Source organism: Hyperoodon ampullatus, assembly GCF_949752795.1.
Source record: "Hyperoodon ampullatus genome assembly, chromosome: 3".
Lineage (NCBI taxonomy): Eukaryota > Metazoa > Chordata > Mammalia > Artiodactyla > Ziphiidae > Hyperoodon > Hyperoodon ampullatus.
In genome coordinates, this window is record NC_136916.1 from 88,949,376 (window position 1) to 88,973,818 (window position 24,443).

Genomic DNA, 24,443 nt, shown 5'->3' on the forward strand with positions numbered 1-24,443 from the left:
CTCTCTTTTTACCCCCACCTTCAGTCATTTCCCAGGACCTATGTTAATTTAGATCTGAAATTTTGCAATAATCTTTTAATTGCTCTCCCTGCTTCCTGGCTTCCCTACAATCCATCTTGTCAGATTTATCTTCCTAAAATGGTGCCTTGATTAAATAACTCTCTTGCTCAAAAACCTCTGGTAGTTTTCCATTAGGATCTGGAAATTAGTGGTTTTCAGTCTATATTCCACAGAATCTTCAGGTGCTGCAAAGCCCTCTAGGGCTGCTAGGGTTGGAGAGGGGGACAGGGCAAAGGGGGAGGCTGAGTGGAAAGGGTTCCTGCCTTCCCCTCCCCCTTCTTACACACACGCCAGGCAATTTTGCTTTTATCTGGGTGGGTGTTAGGCTTCCATCTGGGTGGGTGTTAGGCTTTCCATATTTTGCTATTACAAAATATCAATTAAATAAGAGATTCTGTTGTTCAAAAATATAGATCTGACAACTGCTGGATTTAATGGTTGCTAAGAGTTCCTTCAAAGTCCAGTATTCTAGAATAAAGTTCAAGTTCAAAAATGCACAGCCCGATAGAGAAGGAGCTTCACTCTGTGACCCCTCCCAACCTTGCTGACTTAGCAGTCACTGCTTCTCACCCCCAGACAGGCCATTCACAGCAATTGCTTCATTCATGTTGCATCACTCAGAACACATTCCCCAATGCAAACCTCCTTTCACACTCTTACTCAGGTTCTCTATCTTTGAAGGTGTCCAAGATCAGCTTACCTGAAAGCAGTTTCCCCCCCAAACCTAAGGATATCTTATTAGAAATGGTTTTATAGGGAAATTCTGTGTTTCTGTATGTTTTTATCTCCCTAATTAAGTTGTAATTCTCCTTAGAGAACAGTAACTGCTATCCTTATATTCCTGGTGGCTCTCAGCACAATTCCTTGCATGTAGTAGGCACTCAGTAACCATGTGTTGACTATCAAAATAACTAATCCCTTATTAATAGGGCCAAGCTGGAGAGCCTATGGCAGAAGGCCTCAGAGGAAAGTGAAGGCTATCTTTTGATGTTTGTTTCTGGCCCATAGTTTCAAAGACAGACAGCTTCACATCCTCACCACAGGCCATGAATTTCAGACCAAAACAGAATTGCACTTGAAATTCTGAATTCCCTTTTAGTTAGTCACACATAATAAAAGCTGAGGGCAGTCTCTCCGTTGACATTTGAATAAGTACAACTCATGAGGGAAACATATCTGGACTTTTCCTTAGAAGCAATGGTCGGTGGTGCCCAGATTGCCTGATTTTCCAGAATCTATCCATAGATCTTGGAACTGCAGTGAAAGGATGGCAAGTGCAGTTCATGGAGCTCCTTTTTCTCCCCAAATTGTCCCAATTAACACATGACCTGCAGTGGATATGCCTAGCAGAAGTCCTTTCCTGGCCAGATAATAGGTAGATTTTTTTTTTAACCTTCAAAGAGAGCCCCAAACAGCATTAAAATGATTAATCCTTTTAACACATTTACATATCAGAAAGTTGACATTTTTAAAGTTCTTTCCTTTTTACCTAATATATCCATGCTAACTGTTTACAAAAGAAGGGAACTAAGATTCCTGGGTCACCTCCTCGGTGTGAGGTATTTTATGGAAATTATCTGACTTAAGATTCAAAACAGTACTGTAGATGGGAAGAAGCTGAGGTCTGGGAAGTTTAGATAAATAATTTGCTCCAGTTGTTTAAGCAGTTAATAAGTGAGGGAGCTGGGATTCCAACTTGGGCTGAGTCTACAGTCTGGACTCCGCCCATTGCTTCCTCCCAATGACCATCGGATGCAGTAAACGTTTGCTTGCCATACCCCTAGGCAAACACTGTTCCTCCTTCCTTGGAACTTTATGATACCCATAATTAGCAACTTACATAAAGTGATCCCAATGACATTTCTGCCTTCCCTACTGCTGATGTTTCCTGCCATGGTAAACCACAGAGACCCCCAAAATTATCCCCAGTGGCAAGAAAATATGTATAGTCTCCAACTTTTAAACAAATCCAAGGTTTGTTGGCAAGTTGGTTATTTGGAATTAGTGAATCTAACCAATAGGAAACCCCACGTGTAGATAGTGGTATGTGGTATCTTCCTTATACATCTCTTTTAACCATGATATTCAAACCGTTACCTTCTGTTACCACATTCTGCGACTCTCAGATCTCACCAGTTCTAACACTGCCTTTGTCGTGTAAGCACTGGTAGAATTATTGCATTTTATTTTTGGTTTTGTGATCTTCGTTTGGCACTTTATAATACTTTGTGTAAGGCTGTCTTTTCATATTAGTGTGTTCTGTCTCATCAATTCCCAGGAGTCTTAGAGATGTCTGGTACCTAGCTTGGGCCTCACAGCTCCTAGCTCCTGGTTGGCCCCAGCAATGTTAGTGATTGGTTAGGGGAGACCTGCTGACAGGCTAGGATGACCTGCAAACACCTATTGATATTTAATCCATCATATATTTGTTTTGATGTGATGTGATTTCTGGGTCCTGAGAGTAAGGCCAAGTGATTCAGAAGTGGAGGAAGGAAGAAAGTTTCTTACTCCTTTTCTGCCAGATGTCTTGGTCAGGGCAGATTTAAAATAGATGAAGGTGTCTAAGATTTCTCCAACCTTCATTTACCTCCTCTAAGTCTTACCATGCTTCTCCCTCAGCTCCCATAGATCTTCAGATTACATTAAAGCCACCCCTTACCCTCTATGCAAAGTGATCCAGCACCAGATGATTTCCTTTCCACTTCCTTTGGCACTACCATCTGATGACATGGAAGACTTCAGGCTGGCATGACCAAGGGTCAATTCCCCTGAATGGTTCCCGCTTTTCACAACTCTTCCCACTGGTTTTCTTTACAATTATAAGTTGTGTAAATGTGTGTATTCTTAACAAAAGCTCTCCTGCAAAAAAAAAAAAAATTGTAAAATGATTATTGTATATGCAGGTGCCATTTATAAATCAGGAACTGCCAGCAGCCCAAATGTGGCTGGTAATTCTTCCAGTCCCACCATTCACCATTTTGTTCAAGAGTCTCCAACCCATTGATTTATCATATAAGTCAGCCAGCTGGGCAGTAAAATAATATCATAGATAATTTGCAAAATAATAGACATAAGCCCATTAAGAACTTGCTGTTGGCAGCTGTGGGTCCCAGTTTTGCTCTGAAAGATGGCCCACACTGAAAATTGTACATACAAATTTTGGTCAAGTGTTTATACTGGGTTTTGACCACCAAATTCATTTGAAGCTGGGATATAAGCCAGTTTTGAACATCTCTTCCCATTCTTAACGGCCTTTGGTTTCCATGCCCCACTATTAATCCGGGGGTATATGAAGTATTAGTGTCTTTAAGGCAAAGCAAATTAGGAAGCAGGAAGTTCTGTTTCTCCCCCTTCTGCACGGGGGAGGTGCCACCCATGTCTCCACAGAGCATTCTTTGTCTGCACTCCCCTCTCCAGCCATTTACCCTGGACCAGGCTGGAGTAAAACTTGTTCTGCCTCTTTGCTGAGACTATTAGTCTGACCAGAGGTGCAGGAACTGGGACCACAGAAAATTTCTGGAAAGCACACTTATACTTGCTAGTGGTTTAAAGTACTTTTTAGAAATAATCTCGTATCCTTTAAAGCTGACCCATAATTTTCTTTTATGGTTTGTCTAGGTTTGATGTAGCCATCTTCACTCGACATTAATAATTTAAATGTTTCTAAGTCAGCCTTGACTTTTTCATTTTATTAATTTATTGCAACCTTCAAGATTTTAAGGCTTTGTGTTTTTGAGAATGATGTAGATGAAAACAATGATAGGGATGACCCTCTCTGATCAAATGATGGTTAATATGCAGACTTACAGGAAACATGAGGACAGATTTTTGACTACAAATTCTTCACCTTACAAAAGAATTTCCCAATTATATTCCTTCAAATGACAAGCATATTCAAAATACTAGTTACATTTCAAAACTTATTTTATAGGAACTGTACAGAAATACATTTTACTTAAAGAGAGATACACCCATAACATATGATAGTTAGATCAAGGGGTTCTGCACTTGGCTACCTACCGCCTCTATTCCACCACATGACCTCAAAGGCTCATGAAGCAGTTAGGTTTCTCGTTTGTCATGGGCTCTTTTCTGGTAACCCAGAGTTGTACTTCAGTGTGTCAATGTTGCCACGACTGTCAGACATGATGTAACCCAATAAAAGTGATATATAGAAATGTCTTCCCCTGTTGCTTTGAGAAGATACTGTTCTGCCACAAAAACAAAGTTCCTTCAAGAAGTATTGTATTCTATAGCACTAAGAACTTGCAATCATGTACATTTTGAACTTGTAAATAATTAGTGCCTTATCAAATCTGTTAGGGCCCCAGGACAAAAGGAAACCTTGATTAATGAGCAGTGGATCTGACTGCAAAATGGCTCATTCCTTTAAAAAAAAAAAATATCTCACACGTCTGACTCACGGTTTCAGACTGAAAAATAAGAAAGGTCTTTTAGAGATGTAACCTACAGTGCAGACTTCATGTTGTTTTAAAATAGATTTATATCAATATTTGCCTAAAGTGGCTCACATTAAGTCGTTTGAAACCAAGGACAACACGGTCTCCCTTCAGTATAGAGACATGTCTCTATACCTGATTAACCGTCACTGCCAGTGATTTTCTTCTTCTCTCTTTTCCTATGACCTATGTGGTTGTAATCATTTGTTCCCACCTTGGGGATGGAATGTGGGACTTGGGCCAAGTGTAGCCAAGTGTACCAGCTCACGGGGCAAAAGGTGTGAGATGGAGGGATTTCTGACTGAGTGCTGTTCACAAGCGGCGCTCACAGCTTACCTTCTAGGGCTGAGCATCAGCTCATCCTGCCCGAGCCCCGCTGGGAAATGTGGAGGTGCTGGGGCAAAAGAGAGTCGTTTTACGTTTGATCTCAGTGATGTGTATGGGGGTTTCTTTGTCCTCTCAGATGTTCGCCCAGGATACTGTTACACGGCTCTGGCAAACGGGCGCTGTTCTAACCAGCTGCCGCAGTCCATCACCAAGATGCAGTGCTGCTGTGACGTCGGCCGGTGCTGGTCTCCGGGGGTCACTGTCGCCCCCGAAATGTGTCCCATCAGAGCAACGGGTAAGAGCCCTTCCATTTATCCACAGAGTATCTCTGCTCAACCCCCTGCGAGCCCAGGGGCAATGTACGTGCTGCAGATTTAGTGGAAACCTGGGTAAGTGAATAACATTCCAGAAAATAAAAGAGATGGCCTTCAGGGAAATTCCCCCAGGTAATGAACAGGGGAAATACAGAGGTCCATACAAATGACACTGTTAGCAGGTACTGTAAGTACCTTGCGTATTAACACCGGGTAGCAACCTGACCAGTCAGAAGAACTGGTTCCTTAGTCTCCTGTATTTCTTTAGTATCCTCAAAAGCTCAGCAGAATAAAACTCAACTCCCTCAGAGCCTTTCAGGTGAGTTATTCAGGATACACATTTCCTCCTTCCCTAACGTTTGACACTCTCCTCTTCTTGGTTGCCAAGTCCTATTGATGTTTTTTTCTTTTCGGTTTCTCTTTTCTGTCATATTCATTTCCACATAAAGCTCAGTTTCTCTCATCTGCACTATTGCAGTAGCCTCCTAACTGGTCTTTGTGAAATCCACAGCTGCCACGTAACATTTCCCAAAGCCTAACTCATCTGAAATTCACTTTTAAAAAATTGTGTCTGGGGAAAAAGTAGAGAAAGGTGTCCAGAAAATTTTTCGCAGGATGAACTCAGGCAATATCCAGTGGTCCAAGTCACTCCATTTCTTGAAAATAAAATTTTACTACTTAGCAGGGCATTTAGAGTCCCCAAATCTGATCCCCGTTCATCTTTTAATTCTTGTTCTTTATAGTAACTTTATTTTCTAATTAAATTATGCAAGCCAGCTTTCCTTGAACCCAGTCTGAGCATTTCTAAACTCAAATATTCTTTTTTCTCCAAACTTCTCCCCAGTTCAGGTCCTTACTCCCTACTCCCCAGCCCTGCTACCTCTGCCTGTTATACGCCCTCTTGTTGGTTGAGATTCCTCTCAGATATGACCTAATCCCTGTACATCCCAAGACCACCACTGCTGAAAGGGCTGCCTTCTTGCTCAGTGCTCTAGGTTTGTACTGTTGCTGTGATACAGATCCCATCTGCTCAGGTTTGTGCCTAGGTGTGTTCATGTATAGTTTTTTACTAGTTAATAAATCTCATTAGGGGGTTTCAGTCATCATTATAGTGCCTTATTCCTTCTAATTTTTTAACGCTTCTCTGGTACTTAGCGAGAACTTGCTGATGGGAGGCATTCACGTAGAGTGTACAACTTACTAGTTGACGTCTTTCCCACCAGTTCTAAGTAAAAATTGGGGTAATAACTTCTTCTCAATCTGGTTCCTGAAAAATATGTTTAAATCAGGAAACTTTAGGGGAGAAAATCAAGATGCGGATGGATGAATGTAGAGCTAATGAAATACTTCAGAGTGTGCTATTCACAGAATATGAATGCCCCATTATCATGGGTTATAGATCTGCTCACGGATGTTATTTTTAAATTTCTATTTATTACTGAGAATTATGTGTGTGGATTAAAGAAGCAAGAAAATCTTTCAATAAATTTTAACATATAACAGGTCATATATTTTGCCATGTATTTTGACTGTCTCTGGCCTAAAAATATAAGGCACCCTTCTTAGTTCACTAGGGGGACCATTTAGTAGGTCACTGTTTAGAAGCACATGACTTTCTACTAAGACATACTGCTTGGATACCAGGAGAATCACTTTTTAAATGTATATGTTAACTTAGGAATCAGCAGCACTGATGTGGCTTCTTTCCTATGTTGAGACCTTGAATAGAAGAGAGAGGACTAGAGTAGGCTTAGGTGCTGAAGACCTACTTTGGGACTCATGGAGCAGAAGGCCCGGTTCCCCTATGTAACTTTGCAGGGAGCTGTTCTCCCAAAGGGTACCACTGAAAGATGAACAACCCTGAGACAGGCCCAGAGCAGAGCAGATGGATAGAGCAAACTAATTTGCAGGCAGTTGTGTTTGTTTGTTCCAATGGTCCAGTACCAGTAGTACAGAGCTCTGGTTTCTTAACTTATGGAGAGTGATGACATAGGAAGGATTATTTCAGATTGGTCAGCTTTTCACTTTAAAAAAAAATCCGTATCATCTCCGGGTTAAATGGAGATAGGAAAGTTGGACGTCAGTTGAACAAAATCAGCCCCAGGTTGCTGATTCTGAATGTAAAGGGGCTCAACGGAAAGTTATTAAGCTGAAGAAAGTAGGAAAAAGTACAGAACCCAGCCTGATACACTTTCATGGAGAGGTTGAGATAAATTTAATGGCATGCTTAAAATAATATACCCACCTAGTTAGCAGAAATGCTGATAAGCTATCCAACTTCTTTTATAGAAATCCTAAAAGACTAAAAAAAGAGGTTGATTGGTGCTTGGAAGCTAATAAGTACAATTGCCATTCAACTAGATCCAACATAGTTAATAAATTCCTCTTCTGTGCAGTTTTCCAGGTGAGGCTGAGAGTGGGATTCCGTCATGAGTTAGACACGATCCTTGACTTCAGAGACTGCACAGTCTTAGTGGTAGAGAGTTGGTAGAAAGCAGGTAGCCAGGAAATGATGGGTATGGCACGTCCAGGTGATAATTCTATAAGGAAGATCACTGTGGTTTGACAATAGGGATTGTAGCATCCTGATTCAGGGAAGCATAAACAATATATAAATCCTTTCCAAATACAGTCAAGTACTACAGAATCTTTGTGGGTTGAAATTCCAGATAAATAGTGCAGTAGTAGAATTCTCTGAAAACATAAACTTAACCTGAGTTGGAAATGTCAAATATGATTGAAAAAGCTTTAGTAATGGACCAGAAAAAAACAACAAGGTACAAGGTACAAGGTATGTTTAGCCAAATGTAAATGGACAGAAGGTCCCATGAGGTTGAAATATGAATACATTTCAGTACGACATATCACTGTGTCACAGAATAAGTCAGATTCTAGTCCACAAGGAAAATAAAAATACTAGCCTAATTTCTATTAATGGATGAAGCTAGTATAGAAAGTACCTATGGGAGAATCCCTGTGTGACAGAGGTAATAAATAATCAACATTCTGGAAAGAGGGAAAAAAGAAATTTAAAAAATTATATAGTTTACTTATAGAAGGGAACTGTGACAAAATATGGCTATTTGTAGGAAACATGAAAATGAGTGGCTTTAAATGACGCCTATCTACTGATAAACCCAAAACTTAGCAGCAGCCCTGACTTCTTCTCTAGGCTTCAAACTCTCTTTTAAAACTGCTTTGTGACATCTCCATGTGGATGTCTGATATCTCAAAATTCATATGCTCAACGTATAGCTTTTACCCACCAAAGCTGCTCCCATCACAGTTTTTCCCATCTCAGCAAACGGCAGTAATGTCTACCCAGCTGCTCAACTGGAAAACTAGAAGTCATTCTTGATTTCCTATTCCCTCAGCTCTGACATTTACTCCTTCCCCAAACATAGCCCATTCATCTCTAAAATAATCTTCAAATGTGTTTATTTCTGTCCAGTTCCAGCACTGGCTCCCTTGTCCAGCCATCCTTGTCTTGCCCTTGGTCTTCTGCAGCAGTCTTACCTCCCTCCAGTACAGTCTCCAAATGCCAGTGAGAATGATCTTCTGAAAATGTTCATCTGATCATGTCCCACCCCTGCAGAAGACTACCAGTGACTTCCCAAGGCATATAAAATAAAATCCAAGCACTAAAACGTGTGCTCTTTAGAGTCCCGCGGGATCCACAGGTGGGAAGACTGGGTGGAGATCATGGCATTTTATTCTATTCTTCCTTGAGGTGAATTTTGACATAGGTAAAGACTTCCTAGGTTTTAGGAGGGACATGTGGTACACGCTCTGGGGAGCTTGTTTCCAGTTTTGAATTCTTGTTCCAGTCTGGTTGCTGCTGTAGGTTTTAGGAATGCTGACTTGGGGAAAAAAGCCAAGTCAGTTGGCTTTTTTCCTTTTCTCCAATTGACCTACGTGGTTTGATGATCAATTCTATTCAAAATTTCTTTACAAAGTAAGGATGACTTCTATGGGCCTATGGCATATGCTACCCCTCAGCTGTTTGTGTCGTGTTGTGGTTTTTTTTTCCAGAGGATTTCAACAAGCTGTGCTCTGTCCCTATCGTAATTCCCGAGAGGCCAGGATATCCTTCCCCACCCCTTGGCCCCATTCCTCCAGTTCACCCTGTTCCTCCTGGCTTTCCTCCTGGACCTCAGATTACAATCCCTCGACCACCAGTGGAATATCCATATCCATCTCGGGAACCACCAAGTAAGAGCTCAAAAGTCATCTAATTACATTTCTTGCATTAATCAGGTTAACTTTTTTGTTGTTGTTTATGCTGTTTAAGTCATTAAGTAAGTTTAACCAATCCTTAAAGATTTCATTTACAGAATGTAGTATATAAGTTTCTCAACTGGCCTATTGCATAAAGGAAAATGGGCAGTTTCATATTCTCCAGAGATTAATGTCCTTTTGCTATTGATGTTGTGGGAGAAATTTCAATCTGATTCACAGGATGAATTCATAGAGGAGGCATAAGATTACTCTTTGGGTTATATATCATGCAAAGCAGTTTTGCAAATAGTTAAATGCCAGTAACTCACTGCCTTTGTTGCTTCCCTGCGCTTGAAGCCTGAGAGTGAGGCGGAGGGAGCGGTGGGGAGAAGCGGGCAGAGGAGGAGGCTACAGCGAGGCCTTGGTACCTGGCAGCATGCGCCACAGTGCACAGGTGCTCTCTGTAAGCGAGAATGGAAACATGCTCTGTTGACGCCAGGCGACCTTTGCCCAGAGTGTCCTCCTTCCTTTATGATTCAGCATCTTGCCCATTATTACTGGATTCAGTGCTGGTGGAAGATGCCCTAGTTAGACATAATAATTTTAATGGGGTTTCGTGTTATTCCTTCAGGGGTGCTGCCAGTCAACGTCACTGATTACTGCCAGCTGTTTCGCTATCTCTGTCAAAATGGACGCTGCATCCCAACTCCTGGGAGCTACCGGTGTGAGTGCAACAAAGGATTCCAGCTGGACCTCCGTGGGGAGTGCATTGGTACGTGATAGACCACTAGCTTGGCACCAAGAGGCTACTGCAGTGCTGTTCCATTACTGTATAGGTTTTCTATGGCTGCTGTAACAAATTGTCTCAAACTTAGTGGCTTAAAACAGCACAGATTTATTATCTTATATTTCTATAGGCTAGAAGTCCGACACAGGTATTTCTGGGCTAAAATCAAGGTGTCGGCAGGGCTGTGTTCCTTTTCGAGGCACTTGGAGAGAATCCATTTCTTTGCCTTTTCCGGCATTTAGAAGCCGTCTGTATTCCTTGGCTGAGGGCCTGTTTCTTCATCTTCAAAACCAGTGGTGTAGCATCTTCAAATCTCTAACTCTCTGGTTCTCTCTTTGCATTCCTTCTAACACATTTAAGGATCTTTGTGATTACATTGGGCCCATCTGTATATAATCCAGGAGGGATGGATTCCGCTGATTAGCAACTTAATTCCCCTTGCCATGTAGCATATTCACAGGTTCTGGGCGTTAGGACATGAACATATTGGGGGGGCATTATTATGCCTACTGTAGTGACTTTTAACTTTCATTGTAAAACACATTCAAGGCATTGCTGGTAACTCTAACTTAAGCCATCCTATCGAAGCCTGACCATTAAAATAAAGCATTAGAAATATCCCCAAATTATGAAACTTTGCATGGTTTACTAATTTGAATGGATAACTTACCAACTATCTCTAGTTAGCAAGGAACTGAAGCAAGGAACTTTAAGTTGTTGATAAGGCAGTTAAGCTAGTGAAGGAAGGAAATGTAACACAAGGATAATTTGTTGGATTGGATAAGAACACCCAGTTGCCATCTAATTTTTAAAAAATAAACTGCTCTCTTAGGTCTATTATAAATCCCAATTCCAGTTATGAATCAGGCAGAAATAAGTAGTTCTTGGTTTCTCATGCTATATAGTTTCCTGGTGATATAAAAGCCCCTTCGAGTAGCGTGTTAGGAGAGTCCTCCAATCCTGAGAGGTCATCCAGAACTGGGTAGGAAAGGCAAAGGGAACGTCTAGCTCAGGGTTGTGAGATCAGACTTGCATCTGCCACAAGAAGCATGTGAGTTCGGACAAGTGGGTTCTCTTCCATAAGCTTTAGCTTCCTCATCTTCACAAACAGAGGAATAAAAACTGGTTTACCTGTAAGTAAACTGATACACTCTAAATGAGTGTAAAACTAGTGGGAGCCTGTCTAGGGGCGGGCTGGAGGTGGTAGCAGCCTTGATGGTGGGTGAGAATTGCCCTTTAAACAAAAACAGCTTCACGGTTTGTTGTAATATTCGTAGTGGAACTCAGAAAGGAATGCTTAGATATGGTTAGGTCTTCTTTTCATTGAAAAATTGAGCTTCAAGAGACACTCAGAATTCTGTCCGGAAGCCACTTCTGAAGTATTAGTCTGTTTGATTCCCTTATGTCAGACCCAAGGAAGAGAAAATGTTTATTGGCTTGGAGTGTTGAGTTGCTGCGTATTTGGCATTTTTCTCTGAAAAATGACACAGGAAAATAATACATTCTAACTGCTCAACCAGTTAAAGTGGCTGGTGACACTGTTATTGTAGTGGAAAGAAAAAAGATCTTTTCATTATGCTATTTACTGCTTAAAAGGAAAGTGTTTTAGCATGTAAAGGAAACCAGTAAAATGGTCTTAGAGTTATGAGTTACTGCGATCTAATGTCTTACTGAAATATACTGTGTTTTGCAGATGTTGATGAATGTGAGAAAAACCCTTGTGCTGGTGGCGAGTGTATTAATACCCAGGGCTCCTACACCTGTCAGTGCCGACCTGGCTATCAGAGCACACTTACCCGGACAGAGTGCCGAGGTACGTATGGTCCTAGCTTGGCGCGTCGGACATGTATGCTAAGTAAGGAGTTGGCTTTGAAGGAATTCCGTGGAGTCTGAATAACCCTTGCCAGGAGAGGCTAATATGCTCCCATTGCTTTTTTGCACTTAATTCCAGAAATTGTTACTCTGAAGGATAGCATCATAAAATCTGGCAAACATTCAAGTTATTTTAAAAGATGTTTCTGTGCCTGTGGAAATATCTTCTTTTCGCTTCCTTTTTTTTTTTTTTTTTTCTCCTCATCACTATATTGTCTTAACTTTTAATCCGAGAGCTAGGGAATGGGGTTGTCCTTTGTTGACACAGAAACTGAGAAAAGTTTCAGGTGAAATTTTACACAATTAATTGCTTCATGGAAAGGCCTGAAGGATAAGAAGTGCCTGTAAGTTCTTGCTGCTTATTTCGTGTAGTCAGTGGCAGCATCACCTGGGAGCCAGTTGGAAATGCAGCATCTCAGGTCCCACTTGAGACTTGCTGAATCAAAATCAGCATTTTAACAAGATCTTCTAGGGACCCTTACGCATGTTAAAGTTTGAGAAGCACTGCTATAAAGTTTCCTCACAAAAATTTCCCTTCAGATTTGTTTATTAATTGACTTATTAAGCCACCCAATATACCTCTTATTGGATGACTTTGATGTACTGAGTTTCTGAGATAGAAATAATTAAGATATGCGCCCCAGAAATAATTAAGATACGCGCCCCACCTCAGGGGACTCAAATATCTATATCTCTATAAGTTGGGCACAGAATGATCTGTTATCATTGATCAGTAAAGCCAGATAAAAGCAACAGAACTCTGTTGAAATTAAATACAAGGGCAGATAGGGAGGTTTGTATCACTTTAAAAATTTGTCAGCCATTAATGAGTTAATTTTATTTGCCTCTTTTAGCAAAAGTTCTTCATATTAGTTGAAGGCATACAGATGTTTTTATTTTTTATTAGTGACTGTTTTCAAAATCTTTGAATTTGGTTCTGACTTAGGGATTTCTTGCCATCAGTGTATTTTAGTACACTGCTTATAAATGGCAATTTTGAGCAGAAAAACCTGGAGCACAGCATTTCAATCTGTTAATATTTCTATTAATGGCCTACTTACTGAATTACAAATATAGTGTGAATTTTTAACTGAGTCTAGAACCTTCTTTTTAACTATTGTTTAAAATAATCAGCACGTACAAACAGTATACAAGGCATTTTGCAATCGTGGAAGACAAACCGAAACCAGTGTTTCAGAAGACAGCACTACTAAATAAGCAAATAGAAGACATTCTTGAGAGCACTCAGCTGCGGCAGGGGCCAATCAGTGTAGGTGCATGTTATTATCATCACTCTGAGACTTAGTTTATTAGAGACTGAAGATCACCTAAAAGCCTCAAGCACTGTCTTCTTTAAGAGCTAGTGCGAAGTTTAGCCCAAGCACAAGAAGTTGATAACATGATCACATTTGGGGGTAGATGAAAGTTGCCTCAGAATGGTCAGAAAGGCTGTATACTTAACTGAGAAGGACACGAGGAACTGAACAGAGAGGACAGGAGAAACATACAGAAACACGGTAGAGACTTTGAATGGCAAGCTTTTCATTTATTTTTGTAAGGCAGCAGGAGCCCGATGGCATTTTCAAATTAGTGAGGAGAGAAAAAGCTGAAGTCTTTATCCTGTTTATTTTATCCTTGGGCCCCCATAGATTATAGAATCCTAAAAAAAAAAAAAGTAGGTTATAAAATCTTTTTAAAAAAAAAGTCTGCTGAAGAATATGCAGCTTTTACTATTTTTTGGAGTGTGGAGCAGGTCAGATTTTAGTAAGGATTAAGAAATAAATGAGAGAGAAAAAGATTGTAGGTTGTTGGCACAAAGATCAGACAGAAGAAAAGCCCAGACTGCCTCAGCTAGTCCAATGACTCGTGTGGAAACCACTGCTGGATCTGCCCAGAAAGAAAGTGCGTCTGAGGGTCAACCACAAGACACCGTGCAGACACAGAGTAGACAGAATAACCAGTATGCCATGAATGCACATTCTTGTCGTCCAAAGGATGTTTAGGGCTCTTATACACAGGCACATGGCCTCAGCTCTGCATGGGTAGGTCTGCTCCCATCCAACTCTGCTCAGTGCCCTGGCCTCTATCTCCTGGGGAATAAGCCCTGGCAAAGGTTGTATGCTCTGTAGACAAGGTGGTTTGTGTTCATCATTTTTTTTTTTTTTTTTTTTTTTTTTTTTTGCGGTACGTGGGCCTCTCACCGTTGTGGCCTCTCCCGTTGCGGAGCACAGGCTCCGGACGCACAGGCTCAGTGGCCATGGCCCACGGGCCCAGCCGCTCCGCGGCACGTGGGATCCTCCCAGACCGGGGCACGAACCCGTATCCCCTGCCTCGGCAGGCGGACTCTCAACCGCTGCGCCACCAGGGAAGCCCTGTGTTCATCATTTTTGATGTTCATCCAGGCATGTAGCCTAGAAACTGAGGGGGGATAGATAATCCAGGGTAACTCGTTGTCCACTTTAGGTTAATTACTAATCTTTAAATGAGAGATCAGATGCGGGTTATTTGAGTTATTGTCATTTTTAACACTTCCATATCATGCTCTGTTGTTTACTTTGGCATAATATTAAACATGAAAGAAAAAAGGGGAAACGCCCCCATAGTACCAATATCTTGTTTGTTAGATAGAATACTCATAAAGTTATAAAAGAGACTAAGAATATATAAGCAAATAAAACTGTATTTGGACCAGAACTGCCATAAGGAAGGTAGACATTTCAGAGTCAAATGATTGACGGTTTTCAGATGGAATTAGGTTTTTAAATTTTTTTTTTTTTAATGGCATTTCTGTTTAACTGTTCTGATACAGCTAACAGCAGATCTGCCTTTTTGATCATGTCTTAAAAGACACCAGCCAAAGTTCATTGTAAATAATGATATATACTGGCTCATTGAATTACCTAGGAAAATGGTGAAAAAGAATCTATTTTGTTTACAGAACTGAGATTTAGGGAGTCTTATTAGAAAGTAACGTTAAATTAAATGCTATTATGTTGGCATTTTTTTCTTTCATATGTCTTTCAAACTTTTATTAGTAACCCTAAATTTTATATTATTTAATACTGAGTTTATGTTGAAGAATATTATTTAGTAATCAAAACCCAAGACTAAGATCATGAGTTTAGAGGTGGTGAGAGGAAGAAATAAAATAATTTAAAATCCCCTAAATAAAGCTATTTCTTCCTTTTTGACTTCAATTTTAGACATTGATGAATGTTTACAAAATGGCCGTATCTGCAATAACGGACGTTGCATCAACACAGATGGCAGTTTCCATTGTGTGTGTAATGCAGGATTTCATGTTACGCGTGATGGGAAGAACTGTGAAGGTAATATAGTGTAATAATAATTACAGTATAATCATGTCATTCCCCTATTCCATTGCAGTTTCAGTATCAAAAGTCTTTAACAAGACCAAGTCAAACATTGAGTGAAAGGTCAAAGTATCGAATATATATTCACCTATTGTTATCTGGGAGGATGCCTAACTTTCAACAGTATTAGTTCCTTTAATTCACATTTGTTTGAGTCAAATAACATTGTAAATATAGGAGCAGAGCTTGCTATTTAAATATTCCTGGTGATGAAACTTTTGTAGCATAAATCATTACTTCCAAATTTTATACAATCAGAATTTGTACATTAAAAAAAAGGACAAAAAAAATAGGACACACCTAATCTCATATATTCTTCTGTCACTTATAATCCTTTTGTTTAAAGTGTCTATGTAGTAATGAAATATTACTAATGAATATCTGAAAATGTAAAATTTGTGAGAAATGTTGACGAGAGTCAGCCCTTTATATTACCTCTTGAATTAATCACCTCACTTTGAATTGGGCTGTTTCATTTTGTCTTTTTCCCTGCCTTTTCTCCCCTAAATTGAAAATGTGACAATTATTGATGAGTTTCCACTTCTTAGACCTTTAGCAAAAAATGAAGAATGCTCCTTATCATCTTTCCCAATGTCTTCGGGAAAGATCCCAAGAATCTATTCATACATTAAAGGAATTTCAAAATTGTTCTTAGAAACATTTTTGGCAGAATATTATCTCAGTGATTCAATTCAAAGACTTAATGCCAAAATTCTCAGTTGGGATAGAGTCTTGTTTAAAAAAGAAAAAAATCATAAATTACTTCAGTCTGACTAAAGCCTGTAAGTGAAAACACACTGTGTCTAGAAGAGCAAGTGCCTCCTAAGACAGCTGTAATATTAAATAAAATAGCATACTGATGAATTTAAAGAAATATCTGTATGCTCAAGGGATCCTAAAGGTTAGCTGTCATGGCTATACTCTATAGTCAAGTCTTGCATTTTTAAAATACATTTTTCCTATCCCTATTTAAAATTGCTTCAAACTACAAGCAGTTCTCTGGTTTCTTTCTACTTTTTAAAGAATCAAGAAGTAGCCTAAATACATTTCACATTTCATCATTCTTAGTTTGGATTTTGTTTTTATTTTCAGTATATTAGAAGTAATGTGGATCTGTAAATATAACCATCAGGCTGTTAACACACCTTTCAGTTTGTAAACTGCTGTTCCTAAAAGAGCCTTGGTAGCTTTTATTGAGTTAAATTTCATATATATATTTATATGAAAAAATATATTTATATGAAATTTCATAGATATATATTGAGTCTAATACATATACATGTGTATATACATATACACATATACATGCATATACATATTACATATATACGTATATGCTTGTGTAAGTATATATGTATATATACACACACATGTCCTAAAATAAATTTAGCCCTATAGTTTGCATGCACATGTCAAAAATTGAGAACTTGAGATACATATTTCATATGGCCACTCTTCTCTTTGTAAGCTATAATTTGGATGAAAATTAACCTTAGACAATAATAACAAAAAGTAAAGAGATGTGACGAAACAGAATTATATTGATCCAGATTGGCTTCCTTTGTAAGCTTACTCATCTGGCCATAAGAAAATATATCTTTTGTATTTTTCAGATATGGATGAATGCAGCATAAGGAATATGTGCCTTAATGGAATGTGTATCAATGAAGATGGCAGTTTTAAATGTATTTGCAAACCTGGATTTCAGCTTGCATCAGATGGGCGTTATTGTAAAGGTTTGTGCTATAAAACTCTAAATCATATTCTTCACCCGTTTTTTCTCCTCTCTACATTGCTTAGAGCTACCACCTTTCCTTATTGATTCTCCCTATTTAAAGTACCCCTAACTCTGTACTAAGAAACCTGACTTGGACTCCTTCTTAAGTCCAGCCATCCAGAGAGCTACGATTTATGCCCAGAAGGCTGTTCTCACTTCAGAAAGGATGTTTGGTGTCTTCTCAAATGAGCCTGATAGGCTCCATAGCAAATGAATGAGAAACTGAACTACCATTTGGACTACCAACAGCTGTGCGCATCTTTGTAAATAAGCTGAGTTCTGCCTCTTCCTTACAGTTGAGGAATAATGACAGTTGGCTTCTTGATGGCTGTCATTTGCCACCTCTTACATCTTCACCTGGACAAAATATTGTAGACTCTTATTGCGGTGATCTCTTCTTCATAATTTCCTCCAGATACCTTAAGAAACACAATTTATTTAAGCTTTATCAAATCACAGAAGCAAAAAAGGGATACAGGATTAAGCAGAAGAAATAAAGGAACCAGGAGCCATTATTTAGCTTTGTAACTTTTGCAATAATCTTATTGCTCCAAGTAGTGAAGCAAAATGAAGATTTTTATTTGTGCTGTTGAAAATTGGGGTCCTGAGAAGAGTTATCAGGAGATAACTGGAGTTATCAGGAGAAGAAGTTAAATTTGTGCTTAGTGTCTCTGCCTAATGGGGTCAAGGATGAGTAATTATTGCCCTTGTGTCCAAGATCTGAGCTGCAACCAGATTTCTCAAGGAACCTCATACTCAAGATAGATCCAGGGTATCTGTTAAAATATGACACTCAAAACCATAGTTTCAGATGTAGAAGGTAGAGAGAGCATCAGGCTATTCAAGATGGAGAAGGGAAGAAAAAGTCCTATGGTGCCTCTTCTCTGGGTGCCCTTGTATTAAGTCCTTGTATTAAGTCTTCAGTGTGATGTGTATTTTCTCTAGGCTTAAAAGAGCTTCTAGCCCTTGGTTGCTTACCTACATTCTCTATGACCTTCACATCAATAGCTCTTAATATCATGGAAATCTGCCTTCACAGCAAGAAAAAGTTTTTTTTTTTCAAATTTGAAGTAGGAAATTGGTTTCCATGCTTTTGAGCTATGTGTTGGGAGGAACTTATAGTTGGGGAGACAAGATTAATGCATGGAAATATTAAGACAGCATACAACAAAGCACCAAATTGTGCAGATTAAGTGCTGTACAAGTGAAAAAGAAAGGGGAAGGGAATGATTGCTGGAATATTTGGAACTAGGCTTCCAAACAAAATAACAGAAGGAAATGTGAAAGTCCCTTTGTGAACAGAACTTTTCTGAGAACACACACTCCTGTCTCTTACCTATGCACAGAGCATGCTAAGATTCACTTTCAGTACCTATAGGCTGCCAGTGACCCAGGCCACAGACTTTTAAGGGTGGCCAATAGATAATGCTGTTGTAACTATTTCAGAAGATATTATGACCTCATAGGTGAAGCTCGGTTTTGCAACTGTTTGCAATCAGTGAACTAGTATCTTATTGATAAATGGATTGTTCCAGTCATTTGAAAGTGCCTGATGATTAAAAGTCTGCTCTGACTTTAACATTCTGGCTTAAGAATCAGAGCTAGAGAGAAAGAGTGGGGGAAAATGCTCCATATCCTTACCTGTGTCATCTTTATTCTGATGTATAGAGAAGATGGAATACACAGACTTGTAGTAAGAATAAAGGAAGAAAAAAGAAAAAAATTTCTTGTATGCTGAATTTCTTTTCCATCATTTTTCTCTTGATATCATGGGATAAGATTTTCTCTTAGTGCTGAACACTTGGTTCTGATCCCACAAAGATGTGACTGTTCAAAGCTGAATGAATAATGCTAATTTAATTGCTACAGTTAACTAATCTGATGAACAGCCTGGTCTCCCTCATCACTCTCTGAAGGTGGAGGCCACTGACTTTGAGCAACGCCCTCTGGATCTATGTTCCATCGCTGTCCCCAGTAAAAAAACCTTTGGATTACGTTTCAGGCTGTAGTCACCACTGTTTTACTGTAGATCTCAATTTGAACAAAAAGGTGACCTGAATAACTGAACCAGTTTGAGTTCACATATTTAAATATAACTGCTGTTTTAAAATACAATCTGTACACAGAATCTTGGACCATCTGAATATATTTTGTGCCAAATAACACAAGCTATGTAAAGCGCAGAGGTGTTTCAGTCTCACTTTGCCTTTTTAAGGTCAGAAGAAAGGAAATATTCACCTATACCAGTTGTATATTATAAAAGGAGTTGTTATAAAATGACTTGTTTCTAAGTGTTATATGTTTTCCAAAACACAGTTTTGGTACCATTTCTATTTCCATGTTGGAAATAGAACATGTTTGATACCATGTTCAGGGGGAAAAATATCTGCTATTATTAGTATGTGCCCAATAAAATCTTTTACCAGGCCTCCCTAAGGATACACATACGATACTATAAAATATTTGTAATGCTTAAGAGAGATTTTTCTTTGCTGGGTTCCAATTGCTTACAGTGCTGTTGTTGGCTAGGAATTGTCATCAAAATCATCTATATTCATTTTCTGTTCCTTTTTTATGGTGTTCCATCCAGGCTTTAGTTCTGTGTCTCCTCATGCCATTCTAATTTTCCCAGAGAGTTAAGGCATGAGTGATACTGGAAGGGACACCAGTCTGGGTGTTTGATGCCAAAAGGAGAAGAAGCTTCCTGCCCAGGCCAAAGATGTAGTTTATTATCAAGCTAGATTTCTGACAGTCCTGGAAAAACTGCCATGTGAAACATTACACAAGGCCCTTTGTCTTTTAGCTGTCACTTTCCTTCTTCTTCCAATTCTGTTTTTGCCTTTGTGATTCTTACTTTGGATAAAAAAAAAAAAAAAAAAAAAAAAACTCAGCAGAATGTTATTGAAATAGCTTTCTATGGAAAAGAAATAAATTCAGACAGTTTATCTCTCTCAATTTTTGTTCCTCTTCTCTCAAAGGAAAATGAAATGCATCTCACTGAGCTTTTATTGTTGACGCTGCATATTATTGTGAATCTTCCCCATTTTCAAGTCTTAGAACTGTAAATATGTTATGGCTTTAGATAAAGTCACTTTATTTATTTTTTTCTCTTTTTTTTAACATCTTTATTGGAGTATAATTTCTTTACAACGTTGTGTGAAGTCGCTTTAGTTTTAATAAGTGCTTTTCCCCACCACAGATATTAACGAGTGTGAAACACCTGGGATCTGCATGAATGGGCGTTGTGTCAACACTGACGGCTCCTACCGATGTGAATGCTTTCCTGGACTGGCCGTGGGTCTGGATGGACGTGTGTGTGTTGGTAAGGTTAAAGCCGTAACTAGATGTACGATAGAGATCCACCCTCTGTCAGTCAATAAAATCCGCCAGTAATAAATGTACTTGACTGTAGCAGATATGATACAATTAATATTTGTGGGGCAACAAACCAACAGGGTCAGTTCTTTTCTTGTATGACATGGATATTAGTTTAAGGGATAGAAAGACGAGCTGAGATAAATGAAAAACAAGGGAATCCCCACCTCTCCTTCTCCCTTGTCTTTCCTAATCACCTAGCTGTCCTCAATTTTCTCCAACCCTCCTTTGTTAATAATGGTCTTTGAAATTGACCTGTATATGCCCATTATCTCATGGTGAACATTTCATTTTCATCTAGGGAATTAAATGTTCCAAGGGAGGTATAGAATGCAAAGGAGGATATGTATAAGTAAGAAACTTATATGATAATAGTTTTATGTGGCTTTATAAGAAGTTTGAGATTTGTTGATAAATAGATACAAAGTTTTTCCAAATTATGTTTAAGAAAAGTAGTCGGTAGACCCTTTGAATTGGGAGAGGATTGGACATAGCTGGAAATCCCCTCCTGGTGGTAAAGATGATACTGCTTAGTTAGACCAATATCTGCAGATTTGTATAAATGAACCTTTTACAGATTAAACATCCTCCTTTTTGAAAGTACATCTAATTCAGATATTTAATAATTGCATGTTTATTTTGAGGTGGTCTGTATTTCTAATAAAGATCTTATTTATCATAAGGTGAGATTGAATGGTCATCCATCATTCATTCAACATTTATTAAGTGCCTTCTCTGTACACTCCTGGGGAAGAAAAAAATGAGTGAGGTATAATCCTAGCCCTTAAGGACCTCACAGTTGGGTAAACCTTAATAGTCCCTAGAGAACTGAAAGAGTCTAGTAATTGGTTTCCAGTGCTTGGAAGCTGAATGCAGAATGATTTGTTTCGTTTTGTTTTCTATTGGGACCTAATACCAGAGGCATTCTCTGTGAGTTAGAACAGGGACAATGGCTAAATAAAACCAGCTTCAACTTTGACCTGGGGGGTTCCCATCTGTTTGAAGTGATAGTATGATGACAGATGCTTCTTCCTGTGTAGACACACACATGCGGAGCACATGCTACGGTGGATACAAGAGAGGCCAGTGTGTCAAACCCTTGTTTGGTGCTGTTACCAAATCTGAGTGCTGTTGTGCCAGCACCGAGTATGCTTTTGGGGAACCTTGCCAACCGTGTCCTTCACAGAATTCAGGTATGTCGTGTCATGGGGATGCCCTAGTACTCCCAGCCTTCCGCCACCATCTGCAGTCTTTGCACTTTTGGAAGTCACGGGGTAAGATTGCGTCTGCTCTCCAGGTGTGTCATGGGCCTTGCTGGGGTCTTGGCAGGGGCTGCTCAGCCTCTGCTCAGACTTCCTCACAGGCCCAGCCATCACTTGGATTAGGCAGCACATTCATGCCTCCCATCTGAACTCCTCCACCTCAGTAATAGTCATGCTCTTTAGGGTATGTGCGACTTCCCTCGTTTTCTAAAGTAGCTTCACAGTGTTTACATTTTGTAGGAACTATTATAAAAGCAGAATTCTACAGAGTGTAAAAGTAAATAATTTTCAGATTACCTGAATGTTTCCAACTTTTTTCCAAAAGGCCATTTGTGAATTTTGTTCAAATCCTTCATGCTGGTTTAGGTGTGCTTTTCCTAAATGATTTTATTCAACTCTAGGGAAAAAGTGTTTTTCTCAATTTGAGTGACATGGCATAACGAAAAGAAAACTGGTCAGTGAGTCAGAATTCTGCTCCCCAGCCACAGGCAGACAAATTACTTAATTGGAGGTTCAGTTTTTTGTGGATTTTTGTTTATTTAGGAATTTTTCTCCCCTAATTTCAAAAGGATTTGAGATGGCTTACATTAGTAAACAATTATAAAATAGAATAATATGGAAAAGGGATCTTCACTTTTTTTCATCTACGAAATGAATTGTCCTAGGTAATCCAGAAGATCCTCTCCAGTTGTAAATTATTTCTGTTTGTAAGGCAAAAATAGTTTATTGAAATGAAAGCAATAGACTGTCAACATTTGAACGTAATTTTAAGGTAGCTTGGCAGTTGACTTCTAATGTCCTAAAATAGAATAAGTCCTAATTTTGAAAACATGTAGCTCTGATTGGTTGGTTTACATCTAAGGTTCAGTTAGTTCATTTCTGGCCTAGATACTATCTATTAAAGACGAACTCACAATTTTTAAACATTTGCCATTTTGAAAATGATAATATTTGAAATCAGACAGAAATTAAAATGTATTATGAGAAGTTAGAGAAAGTTAAGTGGAAGACTTTAAAATTCTTTAAAATGGGGAAATGCCAGTTAAAGAAAGAAAGCTTTATTCTGGATGACTTGCTTCACCCAGTCATTTTATATATGATTACTAACAATTAAATACATGTTTGCAATAATACTTCGATTATATAGTATACAAATATAATTCTATCTAAAAATATACTTCCATGCAACTTTACAGTTGTATATTATTAATATCATCCTTTTAAAGTAAAGTTTGTTACTTTAATTTTTCAAAGTACTTTCCTTGCATACTTTGAATTTACAAGATAGATGGGTATCCTAAAAACTGGTACAAGGATGTAGGTGATTTGTCCATGTCCTGAATGAGTAGAATAGCCAAAGCTTAGAATCCAGGATCCTTGGTACATATAGTTTTTTGTTTTTACATTTTCCTCTGGACCAATTACATCTCCAAAGAATTCTTATGCTACATAGGAAAATGAAACATAAAAGATGACCCAAAGAAACCAAATTTCTTTAAGTGGTAAAGCTTAAAGAGAGTTACATTTGAAGCTCAGTTCCACTACCTTCTGTTTTATATTTGAATCAATTTACACAAAAGTGGTCCACATGTGGAAATAGTTCCATCCCGTTTGGTTTCTCCACCTCTTTGGTAGGTGAAAATGCCAAATCATGAAGGATTGAAATGTAGGATGTCCCTTGTTTCAGGAGAGAGGAGTGATTTTAAAGGGGACTGGAAATATCCAGAAGGAATATCTTTAGTCAATTTAATGAGAAATTCTAACCACTTGACATCTAAAGCTCATCTTTGTGCTCTGGAAGTCAAATAAACTATATTTGTAGATACATCTCACTGGCTGCTGAGCATTTACTCCTTGTAGAAATTGGTCAGTTAAAGCCACAGAAGAGTAATGATTAGGAATTTTCTCTTCTGTCTTCATTCCACTGTCTCCATGGCGCAACAGTGAGTTAGCTCAGCAACACCTACCATTTATTAAGTGCTTGAGTTGTGCTGAGCACTTTACATGTTCTCTCAGTAAATCTACAGCACTACCACGTGAGTTGGGTATCATTTTCTACACTTTATATAAGAGGGAACTAGAGAAGGGAAAGGGCTTGCTCCCAAGACCCTCAGCAATAAGCTTTTTGGTACCATTGGTACCATTTCTATTTCTACCATTCAAACCCATGCTGATCTGAATTCACTACAGAGTCTAGTACCAGATCCTGCCCAAATGGAAAAGAATAATGACAATAATTTGCTTCCATGTAGGCTAAGCATCAGCTAATTTAACACTAATTATAAAACTGCTTTCAGCAAAACTGGCATGATTTTGTTTTTCCTGTTTTATTAGTTACACTAGTTCACAAGTGCTTTAATTAATTGCTGATGTGAGAGAATAAAGAGGATGTATTTCTTTCTGCTGCCAGTCCCTGGCTTTCAAACACAATGGCAGCCACCTTCCCATTTTTTTCCCTTTTTGGCTCCTTTTAAGGTGATTTAAAAATTAAGGGATTTCACCACTTTTCTCAAATTTATGTTTGGTAGAAGACAGAGGCTCTGAAGGAGTCAACCTTCATTTTTTAATCTGTATAACTCCTTTGCATCCCCTGTCATCAGGAATGCAATTTTCTAGA

The 24,443-nt window shown here is 38.9% G+C and overlaps 1 protein-coding gene across 1 annotated transcript in view; it reads left to right on the forward strand.

The window, feature by feature from the left end:
• The window catches only part of FBN1 (fibrillin 1), a gene marked incomplete at both ends in the record, with an annotated part of 254,926 nt that overhangs the window by 127,540 nt on the left and 102,943 nt on the right, over positions 1 to 24,443 (forward strand). The window contains 8 exons of the mRNA XM_079700378.1: positions 4,984 to 5,142; positions 9,194 to 9,373; positions 10,011 to 10,151; positions 11,860 to 11,979; positions 15,242 to 15,367; positions 17,026 to 17,148; positions 20,389 to 20,511; positions 21,605 to 21,757. Of these exons, the coding sequence (XP_079556504.1) occupies positions 4,984 to 5,142; positions 9,194 to 9,373; positions 10,011 to 10,151; positions 11,860 to 11,979; positions 15,242 to 15,367; positions 17,026 to 17,148; positions 20,389 to 20,511; positions 21,605 to 21,757 (1,125 nt within the window). The remainder of the gene's footprint in view (positions 1 to 4,983; positions 5,143 to 9,193; positions 9,374 to 10,010; positions 10,152 to 11,859; positions 11,980 to 15,241; positions 15,368 to 17,025; positions 17,149 to 20,388; positions 20,512 to 21,604; positions 21,758 to 24,443) is intronic.